Below are 23,876 nucleotides of genomic sequence, written 5' to 3' on the forward strand. Positions count from 1 at the left end.
ATTTAAAATCGTATGGAAATGTACACTTCAGAGTGGACTCCCAGTGACATGTTTGCCACCAAGAGGAGTTATGTTTTCTAGCCAAAGTCTATGCAAATTGAGCTATTTAAGAAGCAATTTATGTGTAAATTATAATGTACTTAGAAGACTTGCTGTTTAACATTGTACTTTGAAGGTTTTAGCAATGTCGTGGCATTTTCATGAATTCTTTCACCTGGGGATAAAAAAAGGATTTAATGAAGATCTCCATATCAGGAGTACTACAGAACCTGCTATTCGCTGCAAGTCTCAGAAGTCAACATTAGTAAAAGTCTTAGTTTTCGCAAGAAGATGCCGTTTTCTCCAGTCATAAGAGCTCAACTGCTGGCATTTAAGCATCAAGGGAAAATTTAGAAATTCCAAGAGTGTCCTTTTTTTAGATCTCGCCAAAATACAGGGATGTTGTGGCTTCATCTTCAAGCAGTAAATACTCACACTTGTCTCTTTAAATGCCCTCAGAAGAGTGCTGTAGCCATGCTTACAAAGAGCTCAGGTAGAAATGTTGTGCTCGTCTTCTTTAATTGGCCGAGCTAAAAGTGTGTACCTGTCTCTTTAAAGGGCTGTTTATTGCCTTGGGATCTGACAAGGCTGCATTGGTCATCTCCACTTTCCACTCCTTTGTCCCTCTCCTCATTTTTCTCTTTCTCTCCTCATATCCCCTTTTGTCTATTTTCTACCCGTCTCCTTGATTCTTGCTTATCCCCCCCCCTCTCTCTGCACCTAAAGAAGGCACTCGCTCAATGAGTCACAATTACCACAACAATAATTCAGCCCACAGACCCCCAGAGAGCAGAAGCCCACCTCTCCATATTCCATATTCGACTTCTCTCTTTATTGACTCATATTGATGAACAACATCACTCACTCCAGCAAACACTCACAAACACTTACGCATGTACAGGCCAGAAGTCATCTTTTTTTTATTACATTTTTCGTCTGCCTTCATGCCAGTTAATCAGCTCCTTTGGTTTTACAAATTCAAGTCTGTACTGTATCACTGGATAATGACATTACATTTGTTAAATATTCTTGCTTTGAGCCAACTCTTGGAATTGTTTTCTGGAATTGTGCTAGTGTGTATGTGGTGTAAGGGAGTATTATACTGATACGTGTGAGGCCGGTGCAGGGTTGAACAAAAGTGATGGGTTTATTAAATGAAGCAGACAAAACTAAAATGGCAAACTAAATTCTAAGTCGATAGACAGGCAAATTATCAGACAGACTTAACTAGGCAAGGCAGAACTGAATAAACGAAATAGACAGGGTCAATACCGGAACAGTACACACAAGTGTACACAAACAAGCGGCTCAATAATGTCACTATGGTGTGCTAGAGAGACAGAGGGACTCTGACATGATTCAGTGAAAGAATGGGTTATTTATCTAGAGTTAATTAAAAACAGTTGTTAGAGGTCCCAATATGGAGCTCTCTATAATACAATCTACAGGCTGGAGATGTACACAATTCTATTATATGTATCTGTTTCATAGTGAAATCTGATCAGGGTGTAGCCTAGATCCAAAGGTATTCCTTTTATTTAAATATAGAAAACCCAGAGAGGTAGAAAAGCATGGTCTGTGAAATCTGAAAGTACACTCAAGCTCATAATTGGTCTCAACTTGAGATTGAATTTTTAAAATTCCATCAATTGTTTTTTGTTTGTTTTTGGTTCTATTGAATGGCTCCATTTTTCAAAATAATAAGAAACTGGTAGTCTAATTTAAACCACCGTGACCCCATGACCAGACAGTTACTAAGGACCATTGTTCAATATACTGTTTGTGGCCCATGGGATCTGAGTTCACAAAAAAACAACAATAATTTCAAGCAGATGCCGTGTACAATCAGGAAAATCAATCAATTGTGCGTATTTTTCAATCCAAATAATGTATTAAGATTGACTTACATCCCTGCAACAGACATATTGCCTGCCCCGTGGCATAAAAACCTCTAAATCTACTTCACTCAACTTGAACTCATACAGATTTATTTATATATTTGTTTTTCTCAAGCAATTTTTTTCCTTTCCACATCTTTCTGTTTAACATTTGGTCTTCTACTCCGCTTCTCAACTATTCACCATCTGCTGCCTGAAGCAGAGTTCTTTTGTGGACCGCTTTTGTTTTATCACATATTTTATCATCTTGGTAAGCAGCTAGTAAGGATGCTTATAAACATGCATGCTTTTCTGCTGCTGCTAACACTGCTGCTGCTGCTTATGACGATGATGATGATGATTATTATTATTATAGAGAGAAAGACACATCATACGTTAAATAAAAATACCAATCACCCCCTCTTTTCACCATTTCCATTTCTACACTAATATACGCTAACATAAGGAGAGACAAAGATCACTGTAGACTATCCATCCATACATCCATCTATGCATCGAACCATCTGTCTGTCCATTTTTTCATTTATCACTGACCCATCTATCTACCATCCACTCATCCATCCATACATACATTTATCTGTCAATTCATCATTATACCTCTGTCCATCTCTATATCTGCCCATCCATTCATCCATCTGTCTGATCTTTTAATTGACCAGTATATCTATCCATCCATCTATCCATCTATCCATCCATCCATGTATTAGGCATGTGGAAATACTGATTTTTTTTTTTACTGTGGTAGGATTTTATACAGTCGTATTAATACAAATTTTATTTTTCTACTAAAAAAAAGTCAAATTTGACAGTGCAGCTTTAAAGCTTGCTTGTTTTGCAGCATAAGTAAAAATTCACAATATTTGATATCGCAATACTCGAAAGTCTTTAAATATCACGATTGATTTTGATATAATTGTGAGTTCCTTCCACTTATCCATCCATACACTATAGATATATGGCATTGAGAACAGGAGCAAAAACTACTAATTTAACTATATTTCATTTTAAAAGGAATAAAAACTTAATACCTTTTTTCACACTGAAAGTCTGAATTCATCCTCATTACCTCATATGTATTTCAGTACATTTTTTAAAAGCTTCTGTGCCCCAAGGTTATAATGAGCATGCAGAAAACTTTAAGCATACAATTAAAGATCTTTTTCTTCATTTGAATATGTAATGCATGCACATTTTCTGTGCATTATAGCTAAACAATATAATGTCAGAATTATTGTGATCCCTATAAAAGTCTAAATGGTAGTTAAATGGAGCAAGCACCTCAGGCATTTCACCCTTCTATTTTGCTGTTCACTTGGCTCTCTCCTTCGAGCGCTGCCATCTCACAGATGGAGTTAAGGATTACAAGTGCTGCAAAGTCTAGACAGCTGCAATACTCTCAGTCCCACATGGTGTTCCTCAGCCCCGGGCTACATTCTATCCTAATCTCCACAGAGAGCGCTGCTCAGCCAGCCGAGCCGGAGATCACATTATCTCACCCACCGGGATCATCCCACAATACACACTTTCCTTTCTGAGACATGATGATGATGATGATGATGACCACATGCTAAACATGACCTTTAGAGCCATCAGCTAAATCGATTGATGGAATGATTTACTACGGCATGGAATAAAATGACCAAGACAGTCTTGAGTTATAGACATTAAGCCTATTACTATCATTAAGGTGATATCACTGAAATTGGGCATACAGTACAGATTTTACCTGCACTGGATCCTTGGATACAGTTGGCTCTCTAACAGAGAAATGTCAGAAGCTAGTTTTTAATTCTTGCTTATGATGAATTCTTGCTTATGCTACATACAAGAAAAGGTTCTTTAAGGCAGGGTCTGCCACTTTGGAATATTAGAACAAATGTTTAAATTTTTTATCTGAATGAAATACTGACAACCACAATTACTGGAAATACTTTTTTAATTAATCTGGATCTGTTGGTCTTCATAGCTCCAGGGTTCCAGGTTTGATTCAGAGCTCAGAATTCTGTCTCTGTGGTTTCACATCTTCTTTCAATGTCCTCATGGGTTTTCTGTTCTCCAAAAACATGTCAGTAGATGGATTGGTATGAATGTGTGTGTCTGTGTGTGTGTGTGTGTGTGTGTGTGTGTGTGTGTGTGTGTGTGTGTGTGTGTGTGTGTGTGTGTGTGTGTGTGTGTGTGTGTGTGTGTGTGTGTGTGTGTGTTTGCATGGTGCTCTACAGAGAACTGGTGTCTCATCCAGTGTGTACTATTGCCTCGCTCCCAGCGTTCCCAGGATACAACAGTTACTGAAAATGATTCATGAGTCATATTAATAATGTGAGTTTAGAGTTTAGAGATTTGCAGTGGAGCATATGATTTGGCCTAATTCATAGCATCTGGTCTGAAAATGTCTATTCCTTTTTGTAAAATAGAAGGTTTGCACTGGGTTGGCTGACATGCCTAGAGTTTTGCTTTAAATATGATGGTCTTTAAAGATAATGCAGTGTGTGATTCAAGGCCATGCTCATGTAGTACAGCCTGCCCCTTTATTGTCCTGATGTCATACACCAGATTCAACATCTGACAAATCGCCCATTTAACAGCCAGCACGTATGCATTAAAGTAGTAAAAACACTAAAACCTGCAGGTCAGGTGTAGTATACGACCAGGATTAAGACGCATTGATGTAACATTGTAAGTGTAGTGGTCTGGAATAATTCAGCAGATATTGCTAGAGCTGAATTCTGGCGAATAATAACCAAAAAACCTGTTTTTTACTAGAACTGGAGTTTTCTGCTTATAACATACTTTGACATATCTAATATATGAAAATACAAATATGTAAACTATAAAGAAAATAAGGTTTTGCTGACTTTCTGAAAAGACAATAAGAAACCAGGTTAACACATACTACACATCTACTAACCAGCTGCAGTTTAAGAATAAAAGATGTGATAAAAATAACCATAGATCATGTAGTCAAAGACATTATTGATTATGTTTCTAATTTATTTAATAAGATGCTGAATTAAATCAGTAAACACCACTTGGTTTTAAAAACTAAAGGTACCTTCAAATATTATTTTTAACTAACTAACTTCTGCTTAATTGTTTTCATGTAATTTTCAGAATTACATAAAATAAAAGCTCAAACTTTGGCAATATGATACAGTATATATATTTTTTTGTTTTTTTGTGTGTGAATCATCTTTTTGCCAAAAGGTTATAAATAAATGCTAATGTTTATAAATTTTACTTACATTCACCTGGATATGAGAATAAATAAACAAACAAATAAATAAATAAGAAAATAAATGAATGAAGTACTGTAGTAGCTACTTATTATGGAAACAGTGAGCTGATTTTCTCATCTCCAGCATGGCGACGTCAAAGAAATTTTTAACACCACAAATGTTTTTGGCTCACATTTTGTAGACAGAGTTTTCTCTCCCCACTCCTGCAGATTGTTATGAATTTGAACATCAAGCAGACGTTCGCTAATGTGTTTCTCTCCATATGCTGCCATCGTGGCAGATGTGTTGATTAATGGCATCAGTGATTGTGTTTATTAAAGCTCCTCAACTTTGTGTGCTAAAAATGGGCAAATTTATTTTCTGATCTAATCTAATATTTTATTGCATTACAGCAGACATAATGTATAATGTATCATATTGTTATAATGTGTGTATATGTGTCAAAGAGTGTGTGTGTGTGTGAGAGAGAGAGAGGGGGGGAGAGGGGGAGAGAGACTACAGAAGGCAGCATAAGAAATTATCATTAACATTTTTGATTTCTGAATTTCTCCAATCACAAAGATTGAAACACTGTGTGAAGTTGTGTTACAACTTATTTAGCTTTGAGAACAACTATAACAATAATCAGTTGGCTTGTTGTAAGATCAGTCTTATGGGAAATTAATTTAATTGTGCACATAAAACCTTAAACATCTTTTGGAGGACTTCAGCCGAGAGGAATATAAATGGCGGCAGCTTTGCTGACAAGCTTGTATTGGGTTAAGTTTAATGTTAAGGCGTCATGTTTTAGACTTTAAAGGTTATAACATAAATTGAAGGCTTGAGCCTCCCTTTTGGGTTGTTTTGAGCAATTTCTTCTTCTTATGCTATTATGAAGATGGCAATACAACATATTTTATACTAGACCATCAGTATATATATGTATGAACTTATTTTATTTATTTAATCAGGATTATTTGACTTGATAATTTTCTCATTATATTAATTGATTATTAATTAGATTCCATAATCATATGTTTTCATACAAATATTTGTAGTATGTAAACACAGTGTTTAGTCCAAATTAGATTTTTGCTTTAAGCAAAACACTGTGCAATACAATTTCAGTTAATATTCTCTGGCAAAGAAGTTGTAACTCTGCAATGTCTTATGTAGTTCAATTATTAGCCACAACCAGGGATGGTGGGGCAAACACATGCTTCCGTCAATGTCGGCTGGATATAATATCCAACAAATCACCTATTTAAAAATCGAGCACGAGTGCAATAAAATAGGAACACTAAAATGTTTAGGTCAGGTATACTACAGGATCATGTTTTCATTATAATGGTCTGGGATAACTCATTAAATGCTGCAGCTGAATTCTGGCAAATAGCAAATGACCAAAAACATCTGTGATAATGCAACATAACACATTCAGGGCCAGCTTGTCATTCATGGGTATCTGTGAGCTCATGTATACAGAAAGTGTACATCATACTTATATGAGCTCACAGATGCTAGAGACACTGTGGACAGGAGAGAGAGTAATGCCATCCCTCTCACCCACAAACATGGCCAATTTTGACCTTTTGACTTCTGCCATGGACGACAATGGCATTGCTAATATTCAAACTTTCTGGTTTAAGTCAACAAAAAGAAAATTAAACCATCTGTCCTTTTTCAAGTCTGATTATCCTACACGTGGTTACAGGGAACCTGGAGTCTATATGGGGTGCTAATCCATCGCAGGGCATAAACACACACACTATTTCACAAGCTACCAACAATTAAAAAAAGCAGATAGGAATTTCGTTAAAAATCTATATTTAAACCTACAAGACTTTTTGATCACTAAATTACATTTAAGCATCTGGTAAACACTCTAAAGCAAATTTATATTGAGGGAAAATGTATACGGTATCCTTGTTTGGGAATTCTATCAGTTTCAGATTGCAAACTGAAGTGAATATCCAATATTCACACTAGCTACTGCACATAATTATGCCTCTGTACCACAGTATACTAACTGCAGTTTGCCTCCGCTGCAAAAGACATCAGTGGGCCCTCTAAGCTCTTTAGGTTTCATAATAGGCTGTTTATGTCTAATGCTGCTTTTGCTCCCCTGCTGAGACTGACTTCTAGTGTACTAGAAGTGTCAAATCACATCATGTGTCATCTCTGTCTTTTAGCCGCTGCTGGTAAAGTTGATGTTTTTAACGAAATACATATGTGGGTGTTGTTTCAGTACTTTAAGAGTTAGCTTGAGAAAGAAAAGATCCCTGATGGAGAGTACAGATGCAATGACCCGAGGAGTGAGAGAGAGAGAGAGAGAGAGAGAGAGAGAGAGAGAGAGAGAGAGAGAGAGAGAGAGAGAGAGAGAGAGAGAGAGAGATGGATGGATGGAGTGAGAGTGGCAGGGCAGGTGTACAGGGGAATACTACAGTTTGTTCTCATCAACCCACCACCCCAGCTTTGACTCCACGCCAACCTTGCCTCTTTGAAAAGAGTTAGAAAATAAATGAGAGGAATGAAGGAGAGGCCTGAATAGATTAAAATCAATACGTCTACTCTGCCTCTTATTTTTATTCATTATTAATCCGGGGCCAGCACAGGTCTCACATGGGGGATATCAGGAAGATCAGATATGCTGGCAGGCTTTTCTAGTGCAGGCTGTTATGGTTGAGCGGGGGAAGGTGGAGTGTGCCACATATCCCCTAGACGGATTAAGCCTGGCTCACACTGTACAATAGAGGCAGTCTATTAGTGCATTCGCAGAGTCAAACTGTAGGAAGAGCCCATGGGACAGGCCATGTGCCACTCGGAACTAGTCAAAGCTTTTTAGTGTACGAGTCATTGCCTGGCAGCTATAATTACAGAATGGAGATATTTGCCAACTATCATAATGCAACAGCACAAATTTAATGATATATTCAGTGTATTAACAGAAATTCCAATGTTTCCTCTAAAAACATATTACTGCCTGGCCTAGATGAGGTTGGATTCCTTTATAAGTCTGGCTCCTCTCAGTACCTCTTGCTTCTTCTATTGCTGGGAGATTTCATTCATTTTATGAGCTCATTAAAGCAGAGACTTAAACCTGGATTTCTTTAATGCTGCTTTGTGGCAATGTTTCCTGTGAAAAACTGATGGAATTGATTTTGTAGTTTTATTCAGATTCAAATCTGGAATGCATCTTGGGCATATTTTCTTGTTTGACTTCAGGTCATTCTGTCTTCAGTTATAGTCTGAAAAGGAGGAGCTGTCATTTAGGAAGTAATTTTAATAACAATTTATGAGCATCATGAGGCGTATTATGCTTATCTAATTTCATAAATGCAGACAGATGATAAACCAGCAGGTGCAGGTTTATCACACAGACAAACAAAAGGGTTAGAATGTGAGTCAAATGATCGTTAACAAATAAACATAAACCGAGTCACAGCTAAAGGAGTAAACACGGAGCAGGCGTGTGGATAAAACAAAACAGCAAAAGAGGCAGGAAAGATCACAGGCTCAATACGGGAGTGACACTCGGTAAAGACACAACATGAGTCTGGGTTTTATATGGAGTTATATAAGAGGTTTGACTAGTGATCATGTGACCATTTGACAGGCTGGGGATCATGGGAATAGTCTGGAAATTCTGGAGTGGCAGATATGGACATGATATAAAAAAGAAAAAGTCAGTTTTAGGAGTATGTTTTCTCTCTTTATTAATTCTTATAAATTACTGTAAAGTATAGGTAGAATTGGAAAAAAAAATTATCTTTTGAATCATTACTCTCAGGTTGATGTGGTAAAATTTATTTTAATATAAATCGTTTTCATAAGATAAGATTTTTGATAGTGGTTGAACAATAAAAAAGAGAATGAACAGTAAAACAATTGAAGTTTTAAATGTTCAAATATAATATTTAAGCATAGTGGAAGTTATAGAGTTCATTATTATGACAATTAACCTGGTGGTTAATTATACCCATTTGTAATTACATCTATAAATCTCACACCACTGTACTAAGGAGTAAAATCATTTAAGAAAAAAACAGCTCTCTAATACCCAAAGCCACAGCCCCCTGCAGCAGGGTAAAACAAGGGCACTGAAATCAATACTATACTCTTTTAGACATGACGCCCCACTCGGTCCAACTGTCAACACAGAAAGGAGAGAGACTGCATTAGCTTTCACATGGCTGGATTTAACCCAAGCCGCAAAACCACAGCTTAGGTCCTCCTGCTAGGAGAATGATTTACTGAGCAAAGGAACTGCGCTAAGTAATTCAATTTCGTATTCATAACTCTAATTAACCAATGTTCCACCACTCTGAGAGCTACTTTATGAAACTGAAGATTAGTGGATTTGAAATCCATCTAATATTAAAGAATTATTCAAGCGAAAAGGGCTTTAGGTATTAAGCACATGCCATGGCCAGCTATTAATCCAACAGTTTTGCTGTATAGCGATTCCATTTCTTTCCTCTTTTTGTTTTCGTTGAAAATCCTACTGTAGGTGAAACAGAGACTAGTAGGGAGTCAGAGGTGGATGAACAGAATGAGTAACCGGCAGAAAAAGAGTATGTAAGCCGGAATTACAGTGAGTGCTTCACGTTAATCCTGGATGAGCAAAATGGACTGGAGTCTGTCTTATCAAGATCAGAAATAGATACAAAAAGGTGGAATGGGGCAGGGAAGGCGTGAGTAAGCCTGAATAAGCTGGAATAAGCCAGAATAAGGAAGGTGTGGAGTGCAAGAGTGGGTACGGGGATCAGGGCTGAGACACTGTGCCATGCATTATGGAGGAGACAGATGCTTAAATGCAGAGGATATGACTGCTCTGCCAGGGAGAGGAACTCAGACACTCAGCCACCCAGAACACACAGCGATACACTGACTGAATATGCAAAGTCATATATTCTGATGGCTAGATCAGACATGGAAGGAAGGACATGTATGCACAATCACATGCAGTCAGCCAGCGCATCAGTCAAGGTGTGAGATTGAAAAAACAACAAAAACAGACAACCAGCTGTGCTCTCCCCATGTCTTTTTTAATCCTTATTTTAAAATATGAGCACACATAGAGCAAAGCTATTAGACTCAGATGTTAAATTGGGATTTAGTTCCTTTATAGTGAACAACAGTGCAGATTTGCTGTCCAATTTGTGTTATTTTATGGAATTCTCAAGAGTGATATCATGGAAATGTGCTTAAAACAGCTTTGATAAATCTTTTCCTGCCCTAAAGGATTGTCAGAACTACTGACATGAGTTTCCATTTTCAGTGCTCCTTGTTTATCAGTTTTGCCATTAAAATGATAAATCAGGATTATTTTCTGAAATAGTACTCATGATCAAACACATATAAACAATATGACTGAATTAGGATAATTTAAAATTTACAGTTCTGAAATGTAGTTTCTATAAAACTGTATTACATTATTATTTATTATTATCATTATTATTTTTCTCTATTCCATTGTCAGGGATCAGCCCAGACTTCTGGCCATGTGTTATTGTTGTTGTCATGTGTCTTCCCCACCTTCGTCTGCTCCTCCCTGTCTCCAAACCTGATCCTAATTGTATCATTGTATCAATTGTATCATTGTCTTTTATATAAATTGAGCCGCATTGCCAACGGCAGCGCGGAATCATTAGTTACGCTTGGTTACGTGTACTGTAGTCATTGTTAAGTGTCGTCATCGGTATTGCTTTAGTTCTCGTCATTTACTGTCTTTGTCTTTATTATTTATTAAACCTCCTTCATTTAAAGCTATCCTGTGTACGGGTCCATTTCCTTTAATCCTGGTTGTGACCGAATGATTCTGCAGACAACTCGGACCCTCCCTCGGACCCTCCCTTGTGACATCCATGCTATTGTTTCAAATTATAGTACTGCATTCCAATTTATATTGCATTCCAACTTGCAACCAATCCAAATTTTTTTTTCCATATTGCAACCACTTGATGCCGAATGAAGAGCCATATTCATCTTTGTCAGTTGTCTATAAAGACCTGACAAAAAACATGACATAACTTTGCGTTTGAAAATGTCTAAAGCAATACATTTATATATAAAACAACATTTCAGAAAATCTTTAGTAAGAACTATAAAAATCATGTTCATACTAAACTGCATGTAATATATATAATATAAAAAATAAATAAGTGAATATCAAAACTAATTATAACACACATAACTCAAATCTCTTAGGCTTTTTAAATATTTTACAATTATCAGAAAGGATGCATTTTTCTAATGAATCTATTGTAACCCATGATCAGGTCAGTATAGTCTGTTTAATAACAGTGATGATATTCCAGACAATACTTTTATATCCAACCCAAACAGTGCACAGGAACAGACAAAACATGAACAATACATCAAACAGACACCGCTCACTACTGATGCACTATGAATACAGTGACATGAAAAGGCAAACAGACACAGACAAACACACACAAACTTAAAAAGCACCCACACACTCCATCATCTGATCTGAAGGACAGGAGCTCTTCAGCTGTGCTCTTGAAGGTGGATGGTGTGTGCATGAGTGTTTGTGTTCAAACAGATCATTATCATGTAATAATTATCCATTACACCCACTCACCCTCTCCCTGTTTGCCACTCCACTAAGCCATGCATATACCAAGGGGAAGATAATGTCTTGCTCACTCTCTCCTTTCAATATCTCACTGAACACACACTTCCATACATTTAAAGTTTGGGATGTGGTAGCTCCGTGTTTAAGGTATTAAACTACTGATCGGAAGGTCATGGCTTTGAATCCCAGGTCCACCAAGCTGCCACTGCCGGGCCCCTAAGCAAGACCCTTAAAGCTCAAGTGCTCAGTTTTATAAATTGAAATAAAAAAATAAATGTAAGTTACACAGGATAAGAGTGTCTGTTAAATGCCAGAAATGTAAACTTTTCTCAGTCTTCTTCATTCTTCTTTCTTCACCCCTCTAATAAATCTGCAAGATAAGGTTTTGACACATACAGTAGTTTTCATGTTTAAATGTGTCTAATCCAGTAACAATAATCATCTTACTTTTTAAATAGTAACATAGAAATATAGCTATGTAGCAGACCAGACACAAAGCTGCACGGCTCTGATTATTTGCTGTAAAAAAGCAGCTATTGTGGCATTTCAACAGAGAGAGAGGTGTTTGGTGGTTTTGGTTTGGAGTCCCTTTGTTGCAAATGCAATTAATTTCAAAGGTACAGGAATCCAAAAGTCATTAAAATGTCATGTTGTATTTGAATAGTTACTATTAGAATAGTTTTTCACCACTCGCCTCATGCTACTTTCAGTTTGACATGCATACAGGCTTTATTTCCGTTCTGACTTTTTTATTTAATGAACGTTTACTTACTTTTTTCAATTTGTGATGTGCAGCAGGTAACGAATGCTCGTAATTTGACCGCCTTTAACTTTTATTATGTTTATTTGACTATCGTTACAACTTGATGCGAGATGTATTGTTTTATGCCTGTGAAGTAATACTAGTGCTGTCTGTGTTTCTGTTGCTAGCATCATATCAGATTGTACAGCTAATTCCATTTTACCCTCCACAAGCACTGCTCCTCCTCCAGTCCTCAACAAGTGCCCCAAAGTGCACCAACATTACCTCTGATTGCCCACTAACTAGTTGTACCAGCCCACCATAATGTAATTGTCTGGAACTGGCCCTGATACTCATGAACATTTCTAGCTTTCTAAAGCAGTAGTACTTAGAAAGAATTCTGAAAGGGATTTAACTTTGAAGGTTCCCCCAGAGGAAATAAAGAACTCATTAGGGAGCAAGATAGAGACTCCCTAAACCCCCAACCCAACTCCCCTACCCCACCAACCCCCAATGCGATATACCTCCATAAAAAAAGCAGGCATTTTATTTTACTTTTCTCACTAATGATTAATTAGTCTCAGACTTCTAAGACCGAATACATTTTTATCCTACGATTTAGCACTGACTGCCTTAGATTTATCTGATGAAAGTATTTTAAAATACACATTTTTGCTGCATTGATATGCTGCATAATCACTCAACCACAGTACCTGAGAAACAGCAACGGAAAACAAGCTATAAGAAATCGTATAAAATTAAAAGGCACATTTATTTAATGAACACTCATCTAATATAATCGCATATATGTGGTTGATAATCACATATATACACGTTAATTATACATAAAAATAACTACACAACCTAATATAATTGTCTTCATCGTTCTTTATTCTCTGGCTCTTTTTTTCCTGTCTACTTTGCATTGTGCACTGTGATCTATTTTATTAATATATTAAAAGTGTTAATTATTCATTTGTACATTTCTTTCTGTTTACAAAAAGATTATATTCCTCCCTCAAGTACTGCATGAACAAGTGATTAAACTATGGTTCTTCTCTGGACACTTGAGGTTGCATAATTAAGTTAAAATGGAGTAGGATTATGAACTGTATTGCTGCTGAGGCAGTATTTGAGGTATGTGTGGTATATTTTAAAACTAACATATTTCTCTTTTGTCTCTTATTTTTTCTTCATTCATATCAATCAAACCATGGATTTTCCACCTCTTGCACATTCTTATCATTTTCTCTTTCATCACTTTAATCATCACTTCCTACCAATGCATTGAAATCCCTCCCCCTCTATTTCTGTAGTTGGTTTTGGCACAGGAAGAACGCCACTCCTCCTCTTCGCTGAGTCCTAAGTCCTCCTCTATTGTAGAACCCTCTAAGACGCTGAGTGTTCTGGGTGGACAGGGCTCTGTCTCCCCCCTCAGCCGTTGGGTGATGCACAGCCGAAGTCGAGCAGCCAATGCTTCAGCACTAGAGCTACCCTACCGCTCACCTGTGCCCTTCTCCAAGCAAGAATTCTGGGAGATGCTGGGCAGTGACCTCCTTAAGCCTGACACAAGTTCTGATGATGATGCCTCGACAAGCTCTCGTGTCAAGCGCCGTCCCATCGTCAAGACAGGCAAGTTTAAGAAGATGTTTGGTTGGGGCGACTTCTATTCCAACATCAAGACGGTGCGTCTCAACCTGCTCATCACTGGCAAGATTGTGGACCATGGCAATGGGACATTCAGCGTCTACTTCCGGCACAATTCCACAGGCCAAGGCAACATCTCCGTCAGCTTGGTACCACCTGTGAAGGCGGTGGAATTCGACTTGGAGCGACAGAGTGTGGTGTACCCTAAGGACTCCAAGATCTTTAACTGTCGCGTGGACTACGAGAAGGTGGACCGCAGCAAGCGCACCTCTCTGTGCAATTATGATCCATCCAAGACCTGCTTTCAGGAGCAGACCCAGAGCCATGTGTCCTGGATCTGCTCCAAGCCCTTCAAGGTCATCTGCATCTACATCTCATTCTACAGCACAGACTACCGGCTAGTGCAGAAAGTCTGTCCAGACTACAACTACCACAATGAGATGCCCTACCTTCCCTCTGGATAGAAGGGAATGGGCAAAGGGGGCAGAAAGTCAGGGTTGGGATTTGAAAAGAAGTGAGGAGCGATATAACCAAGGAGGGAGGGATGAGGAGAAAAGAACATGAATGAAGAGGTTGGAAGTATTGATGTGGGAGGTCTGAGTATATTTTATGTTGTAGAAAAGCTCTCTTCAGGGTGTATGTGGGATCTTTTAGGGAATTGTACCCATTTGGAAAAAGACCCCTTTGCAAACAGAGCATTTTTCCATGGATTGTGTTTGATCATCATGTAAAATTCTTAAGGTGAATGTAAGGCATTTTGCTCCTGTGATAAATGTCTTTAAAGAAACTCTCTAAAAAATCCTGACAAATGTGACTGCAAAGCTCAACATATGCAAATCAAGCTCTCTGCTGCAGGTATGTGGGTGAGAGAGAGCACACTAACATGAGGCTTTGGTGACAGGCAACCCCCACCGGTGTGCTTTTATTGCACCACTGGGCCTACATCAGGGCAAGGTGACATACATATCTGAGAAATCATAAAACAAAGAACAATTACTATGTTGATTTCAATACGCCTACTATGCAGATGCTAGGGGTGGTGTTCAGGTTCCTGAGGATTAAAGAAGTCTATATTTGCAGTGTATAATTCAGGTTGAACTCTCGAGAACAGCCAACAACAACAACTTAGAAATACGTGACCTCTGGGTATCCTCAACTGCAAGTGTTCTCAATATAAAAGAGTGAAGAAAGAGATGTTTAAGACATGGAGCATGCAAAAAAACACAGCAAAGACAAAGTGAAAAAAAAAGAAAAGGTAAAAGTGAGAGAGGGTTTAGACACTTTTTAATTAAAATTGAAGCAGAGAGAGATGTTGAGTATGAATTGCAGCATCCGCTCTATTGTTCCAGCCATATGAGATGAGGGAAAAAGATTACATTTTGTTGCTGACAGGACTCCTGATTTCTCAGCATGATAAGTTACCTACTGAATGCAAGATTGCTCCATCCTTTTTCTGCTAGAGTCAGCCTGTAATCTGTGATTAAATAGCAGAATATTATGGTGATAATTATGCATAATTTAAGACTTATTTAAAGACTTTGTTCAATGGATTGGACAGATTCAGATATTCATTTGCATTGGGAAAGCTTTTGACAGGCAAAATTACTGCATGAGACAAATCAGCAGTCAACCTGACCTTCAATAGCTGTGTAATTTAATGACCATTTCTGTTAAGGTCATGTTGTAACAAACAGATTAACTTTGATAGTGGGTGATGAGGTCAGAAAGTTAAAGAGTATAAAAATAAAGACAGAAGAGGAAAAAAACGGATGGGAGACCGTGAAAGAACAGCTATAGTAACACAAACTGTGATAGTCAGAAGAAAATAGTTAGGGTGTTTTTAGAACACCAAGTGAAGAAGACAGACAAAGAAAAGGGAAAATAGCACAATGTGGAACATCAAAGCATCATGTTGTTTGATTCAATGGAAGAAAAAATAAAAACGCAGAGAAAGAAAGAAGGAGAAGGTAAATGGCAGACTTTTTATGGGTTTATGTCTAAAAGCATGTCTTTCCTGAAGAAGAAGCCAGTGTGGTGTATTCCCCTCAGGCCTGCACATTAGCACTGATATGAAGACAGGAGCATCCTGAACGCTACGTCTATTTATGCTCGGTTATGAAGCACTGTACTCATTCCATTTATCTCACTCTATTCCCTTTGCATCCTACATAGGCTCATTAGGAACTGCTCATAGAACCATTTTTCAAATGTTTTTATTTGAGTTCTTAAAAAGCTAACTCAATCAAATATAACACCCATCTTACTATATTATTCAAATGCAAGTGATCAATAATTTTAATGGTCCTTTAACTGTTTATACTCAAAATTATATAATATTGTATATATTAACATATCCACAGACATATATGTTTGGATATACCTACTAGGTATGGTGTAGTGGGTGTGTACTGTACTGTGGCTTTCAGGTGACCCTGGAGCATGAATCATCAACACACACTAATCTGTTCCAGTTTAACTACCTTCTTATCTATAAAGTTTACTCTCTTACAATTATTTTAAGTCTAATCTCCTCCTGTCTAATCTTGTCTATCTTATCTTAACTCGAATTTCCTCAAAATTAAATACAATCTAATCTCCTTCAGTTTAAATACAATCTAATCTCCTTCAGTTTAAGTAAAATCCAATCTCCTCCAATTTAAACACAATTCAATCCACTCATATATAAATAGAGTCCAATCTCCTTTAGTCTAAACACAATCTAATCTCCTCCAGGTTATGTACATGCTAACTTAAGCTAAGCTCTCTCTCTTACCACCAATTTCTGCTTTTTCACCTATGTTCACCTTTGGGCAGCTGGACCCACATGTGTTACATGGTTCACAATTCACACAATGTATCACCAATACCCAATCTTACATTACTGCTTGTTAAACATCACCATCATACAAGATTCTCATCATCCTTCTGAGGGATTCTGTTATCCTTAAAGTGCCATGTCACTAAACAAATGTTAAAAAAAAAAAAAGATGAATGAGAAGAAAAACACCTCATGGTTTAGGAAATTATTCAGATATAGATGCAAAAGAAATGGATTTTTAATGGTCAGAGAGCTCTATGTGGGACTTTATCTTCAGCAAGTAAGCTAAAGCAGCTTAATTATTTTACATAATGTAGCATCTGTTCTTTGCTCCTTTCACTCCAAAAAAACAGATTTTGTCATCAAGCGAGCTGTCGTTTGTGGACAGCAATTCAGCAATAGGCCTCAACTGGAGAGTGAGAGGAAAGGATGAACTTGTACTGTCACGCGCTGGTGGGTGTTGCCAACAAAAGGAGAAAAGTTCAAGTGGTGGAATGTGCCAGTTGTCATAGCAACCGGCCCCTGTGAAGTGTGGACGGAGCCTCGGACACTTGGCTCGGAACTGAGTTAGTGCTCCATACAAACTGAGACTGAGCTCTCTCATGGTAGATGGTACTGTCAATACTATATAAAATACATCATTATATAAATATATAAATATATATCCTCACAAACCCTGCGGTGGAACGGGATCTATTGTATGGGACACTCAAGTAGACTCTCTAGCTCATTTAAGGTTTGTTTATTTCTCTCTTTTTTACATTGTTTTTTTTTCCATGTGCATCATGTTGATGTAGTGTATGGATGATAATGGTGGCATTTATTGTGGTTTTCTGACCTCTGGAAAAAAAATATATCAATAAACTAGACAGGTGTGCTGAATTTCCCTTCTGAGTTCAATGGGTTAAACAATAAATCGGGTGTCCAGTGTGGACTGGGTCGGTGGGGCTGCGGGTTTTCATACTAACCATGCAGAAGAACATGAGTCGTCTGAAGAATCGTCAAATCGATTATGTACTGTATATGGGTAAAATCAGCTGAGAAGATAAGGTAGGATGTTGCTGAGTTGAAGAGTATCCATGTTTTAGCACTGTTTTGACGAAGATATAGCAAAAAGAAATGCATGTCCACAAGTGTGACAGAAATTGAAGAGATGCTTGCATTATTCTCAAATAGGAAGGTATCTATCTATGTCCAAATGTAATATTTGCTCATTTTCTGGGGCAGTTTATATTGTGCTATGTATCCTAGCCAACATGGCATCGTATTTGCAAAATTTAGATGAAAATATAAGAGTTAGGATGGGATTTAGATGCAGAATTAGCATTTGTACATTTTTTTAAAACTAATCAACACAGGCATGATTTATTTTAATTTATTGGTCTAATTGTATTTTATGATATCAGGGTGATCCTAGGAGCTAGTACAGTACAACACAACAGGTAGAGTTTATGCTGTATGCTATGGTATAAGCTATATATGCTAAATTATTTTTCATTTGTGTCTCCAGTTCCATCCTGAACTCAATGTCTCTATGAAGTGTTTATGTTCTGCCTGTTACTTTGTTGGTTTCATCCAGGTTCTCTGGTGTCCTCCAATTGGATTGGACTAAATACGTAGACTAGACTAAACTGTAAATCGGTGTGTTTGTGTGCATAATGCCCTGCAATGGCATCCCATCCAGGGTGTATTCCCACCCAGTGTGCTTCAGCAGGATAAGGGATAAGTTGTTTACTGAAGAGGAGTAAATAAATGTATTTTTCCGGATAAAAATTAGCTGGTGAGATCACAGATTACAGTATGTGCATTATTTTTTCCAGCCATTATGTAAATATTTAATTCCATCATACATAAATATATGTTAACCCACTTACAGCTTGCTTGCAAATCTGGCACCCAATTATTTGTAACAGTTTTGACTGCTTTGTATTTTTATTTTGGTGAGAAATCAGATGAAATTAAAGGCATTATTAAAGGCTAATTTTACTACGTCAGGTAGCAGCTGTCAATAAAGTAATGTCTTTTTGCTGCCTCCATTTGGTTTGTTCATAGCTATGAAAGAAAGCACTGGCAGCAAAGCATCGAAGTATCAATTCTTTTATCTCTCTTTAGTTTCAGACAGACCTGATATGGAAGTCTTCATTATCGCTGCATTTGCATACTCCAATTGAATGCCCACGGCAACACAAAGCTCGGACAAAAGGTGCAGGTAATAATCCATACAGAGAAGCATGCAAGTGAGAGAATGAGAGAAATTGTGTTAGAGGGAGATTAATGGAACAATATTTTACACAATCTCTGTACCAACTGAGGCAAATTTCGTTTGGGCCTTCTTTAATTCTATCATGATATTTTTACCTTCTTTCTATTATATTATTCTCCCACTTCCTGCATTGTGTCTGTTTCTGTTTTCAGACGTTCTCACCGTTTTGAATTAATGAACACACTTTTTGCACTCATTTTGGGGCCTAATTGACTTTAAATCTGCTTGGCACCTTAATTAAATCTTTGATTACTGGTAACAAGCAGAAGAGTTCAAACAGTCAGCATGCTACACAGCTTTAAACAAGATCGATTACAGCCTAGTTATCGACACCTCCACCTCTCTGCTCCATTTCACTCACACCCACTCCCCTCTCTCTAACTTTTTCGTTCTCCATCTCTCTTCCTTTATCCATCACTCCTCTCCTCTCTTCATTCCCTCAAGGCAGGCACCCTTTTATTCCCTTGTAAGAGTGCAGCCTGCCTCCAGATAACCTTCGTGAAAATGATGAAAGAAGGGGGAAAAAGTCAACAGGAGGGAACGTAGATCTAATTTGGAAGGTCGGCTCCCACTCAACGCGATGTAATGTAATTTAAAAGAGCAGAGTGGCTCTGAAGCCAAATAACCAGCAAGAGATGAACGAAAATGTAGCACAGAGAAAAAGAGGAAAAGCATAAAGAATGACAGGAAAACGAGAACAAACCTCGAACTGTTGTTCTAGAAAAGTGAATCATAAGACCTGAACAAATGATTTAGCTTTAAAGACCAAATGGACCTAAATCTACAAATTTAGATGTCTGAACAATGAGATGAATCAGAAATCTTTTTAATTCTAGCTGCATTTTATCACTCAGTCTTTTACTATTGAACTACTGAGTGGTTTAAATTTGAAGATTCAATATTTTGAGGATGGACTTTTAAAGTCAGAACCTTTCCTCAGCATTTTTGTTCATCCAACATGAAGTCTACCCCAATCATATTCGAGAGGTTAAAGTTTGGAAGTTTTTGACATTTAAAGAAATTGTAGAACTTTTAAGGCAGTGGCTATCAAACATATTGCTTTGGCACTGAATTTACAGCTAATTTGTTCATTTTTTTTTTTTTCTATTTTAAATTTAGTGGACAATCTATACTGTTAATTTAATATTTTAGAATATCAGCGTGGGTAGATGATAAGATCCTAGAATCTGTTGAATTCTATAAATTTGTTGAGGCTGCATTATAGTTGTGTACATACTGTGGTTGAGATTGTTGGCTTACCAAATGCACATTATTAATCGACAGGGCCACTGACATTTCTAGGAGTTTGTCTTATACTTATCCCTTCCTTCAAGTTCTTTCCTTCATGTTCTTTGTAAAAAGCTTGTGGCTGAACATTTCTCTACAACGATTTAAAGCAGCTGTGTGTTGTGTGTCATTTTATCAACTATGGCATTCATATATGGATCTTACGATGCTATGATTTTTCGACCTGTTGAAATAAAAACAATTTATTTCCTACAATCTTCATTTAGCTTTTAGAAATGACAAAAGAAGGCCAAGGTATACCAGGAAAAGATCTTTTAAAACATAGCACAAAGAACATTTAAAGGAACACAATCAAAGTGTAAATACATGTGTAACAAAAGATGTGTTCATCATGAGTGACAAAGACAACATTCATTTGTATGTGTACAAGGAAATCATGAAGAGAATGTTGCGTAAATAAAGTTAACCTTCACTTTTAAAAAAAGGTGTTAATTTCCTGTATGTTTAGATACACATTGTGTTATATTTAAACCACAAGAGGGCCATGCTAAAACCTCTGATACATTATAGGGATTTTGAAGAACAAAAAGCTTTACACAACTTGACGCAAAGTTCAGTCTTGCATAAAATTTTGCTTATTTTATCCTTTGGTCCAATAGCAAGTTGTCAGCTTCCAGTGTGGCCAGAACAAAACAATGCACCATTTGTGCTAATAAATGGACATACAGTCTCAAAATCTCAGCAAATTTCCTGTTCTAGTCTCCTGTTCTATTTGCTAGAATTAATCATCCCAAAGTAAAGAAAAAATGGGATTTCATGCAGTCTTTTTATTCAGTTCTGCTGTTCTGTGTGTTCGGTTGATTCTGCTGCATTTTCACTTGCTTTAATTTTAACTGTTAATTTCTAATCGGAAACACTAGGATTGATCTTATTTTCCATTTAATACCAAGCAAATTTTATTTAAACACAGAAAATCTTTATATTTTAAAATTGACTCTTTAGAATTTTGACTAGCCAATTTGAAAACTAAAGACTTTACCCAAATTAAAATATCAGGTATTTTTTCCATCACATTTCCCTCCTAGTTGTTCTGAACTAAATCTCTTCAAACATTGTTCTTCAGAAAATATGACACTGTAAAACCTGCTGTGCTGACAAAATTCTTGCATAGATAGAGTAAAGAAGCTCTGCCTTGCCCAGAAGCTAGTAAGTCAATTAGTTGCCTATTAAGCATCACTCAATTACCCTGTAGTAACAAGTCTACACAATGAAAATTCATATAGAAGTATGATGAAATGCTGCTAACGTTTAGCTTGTAGTTCAAATTGTTCAAATTCAATGATGGCTCAAGTCTTTAAGGTCCCCAGCACTGCCAAGCTGCCACTGTTGGAAACTTGAGTAAGGCCCTTAACCCTTTCTGCTCTGGGGTGCTGCATCAAAGCTGACCCTGTGCGCTGACATCCAAAGTTGGGATCCAGTATGTGAAGAAAGAAATTCACTGATCTGCAATGTATATGTGACAAAATATAGGCGTCTATTCTAAATACTAATCTCTTTTTTGATTTCACATAACTTTGAAAATCTGACAATGTAGATTTAAAATGATCTTAAAGTTACTTACTCTAGACAAGGGTTCGTGAGTTTGTACACTTTAAAAAACAAAGTAGAACTTTCTAATGTCTGACCCTGGTCCTAGTCACATATTAGTGTTCTAAGACACTTACCACAATTCAGAAAGGCCTGATAATTGGCTGATTTAAAATGATTTACTTTTACATTTGGACACATTTGGATCAATTATTTTATCCAAAGCCTCTAACAATTGAGTGAAGGTTTAATTGAGACAGTGGCAGCCTGGTGATCCCATGAGTTGTATTCATAACCGTGGAGACTGAACTTTCAGGACCTGATTGGGAATCTGCATTTTAATGTCAAAAGGATGAACAAAGATATAAATGTAGAGCCAATAGTGATTTTTACATTATCATTACATTACAATGGTCCCTTGCTAGAACTACTATGATAAAATAAATATTACATTCATTTATACATTAGCTTATCTTTATATCTTAGCTTATATACCCAGGTATTCCCAGGTGTATTAAAACAGCAAATCCAGTAAATTGTGTAGTGTTGAGGTTGTTGAGATTTACTGTGAGATGTTGATCATATACAGTGAGAAGCTAAATGACTCTCAAGAGGGTGACATCTTTCACTGCCTGGAACCGTTGCAATGGATCAATGCACAAATTAACTCATACCAAAGGCATGGAGGGAGCTGGGTCTGCTTTGAAACATTTTATTCCAATATGTTCTACTAATTTAACACACAATATAAACTTTTTCTACCAAACAAGTTAATTCTGGTCTGATGTGGCTCTGATTTCAGACATTACTGTGAAGGTCACTGATATAGTTTTCTCAGAACAAACAAGTAAACTTATTAAATGTCAAGCTCAGAACAGGCAATACAGTACATGTCTGTTAAGGAAGGCGTATTATCTAGTGCACACGAGTTAATGGACTTTAACTTGGATGGATCAAAATGATGATGTTTGCTTTATGAACTGTGCTCTAACCTTAGTTACCTTATTTGAATGTAGCTCATCATCAACACCCTCAGAAAACCCCTGCAATTTACGCTGTGTCACATTAACTAAATCGCGATCATATACATCAGCTTGGAGTCTAAAGCCCTATTCAGACTGGATTAGATTTAAATTGGGAGGTGGCTTAGTTTAATTATTACTAGAATCCAAATTTGTCACGTCAGTCATATTTACAGACAGCTCATTCGTACATGTGGAATGATTCTGTTATATCCACTGGGAACAGAGGTGTTATGCTTTTCTTCAGTGTAGAGATTAAATGCACTTTTCTATAATCTACAACTGAAATCAAACAAAAACAAGTATTGGCTGAGTTTAAAAAGCAGAACAATAAAATATTCAGAAGATATAAAAGGATTTGTTAGAGGAGCAGTGCTTCTGGAGGGTTTAGGCAAGTTATTGAGTGTAAACACCTCGAAGTATAGTAACACAGTTCAGCTACTCAAGTATTTTCTACCCCAGGGAAATTCTCTGCAAATCTGTGTCACATGATGCAAGTGTTTGACATCAAAACAGACAAAATCAAGATGTTGATATGTTTATGTGAGTCATGAATGTACACCATTTGAACAAATGTTTGTGGACGCATGACCATCACACCCATATGTGGTTATTACCCAAATTATTGCACATTTAGAAGCTCACAGTTGTATTGCATGTCATTATAGTAGCATTACACTTTGGAAATAAGGTGTCCAAGCAATCTGTTTCATAATGACCATGACCAGAAAGCCTTCCTAGAAGAGTGAAGCTTATAATAACAGCAGTGATAATAAGAGCAAAAAGGACTGAATATGAA

General features: G+C 37.1%; 1 protein-coding gene across 1 annotated transcript in view; it reads left to right on the forward strand.

Moving 5' to 3' along the window:
- Window positions 1-20,992, forward strand: part of LOC113639484 (neurexophilin-1) — a 32,165-nt gene extending 11,173 nt beyond the window's left edge. Inside the window, exon 2 of the mRNA XM_027141337.2 lies at window positions 13,809-20,992. Within this exon, the coding sequence (XP_026997138.1) occupies window positions 13,809-14,603 (795 nt within the window). The 3' untranslated portion in view covers window positions 14,604-20,992. The remainder of the gene's footprint in view (window positions 1-13,808) is intronic.
- Window positions 20,993-23,876: the final 2,884 nt, after the last annotated feature.

The sequence above is a fragment of the Tachysurus fulvidraco genome, chromosome 15 (genome assembly GCF_022655615.1).
Source record: "Tachysurus fulvidraco isolate hzauxx_2018 chromosome 15, HZAU_PFXX_2.0, whole genome shotgun sequence".
Taxonomy (NCBI): Eukaryota; Metazoa; Chordata; class Actinopteri; order Siluriformes; family Bagridae; genus Tachysurus; species Tachysurus fulvidraco.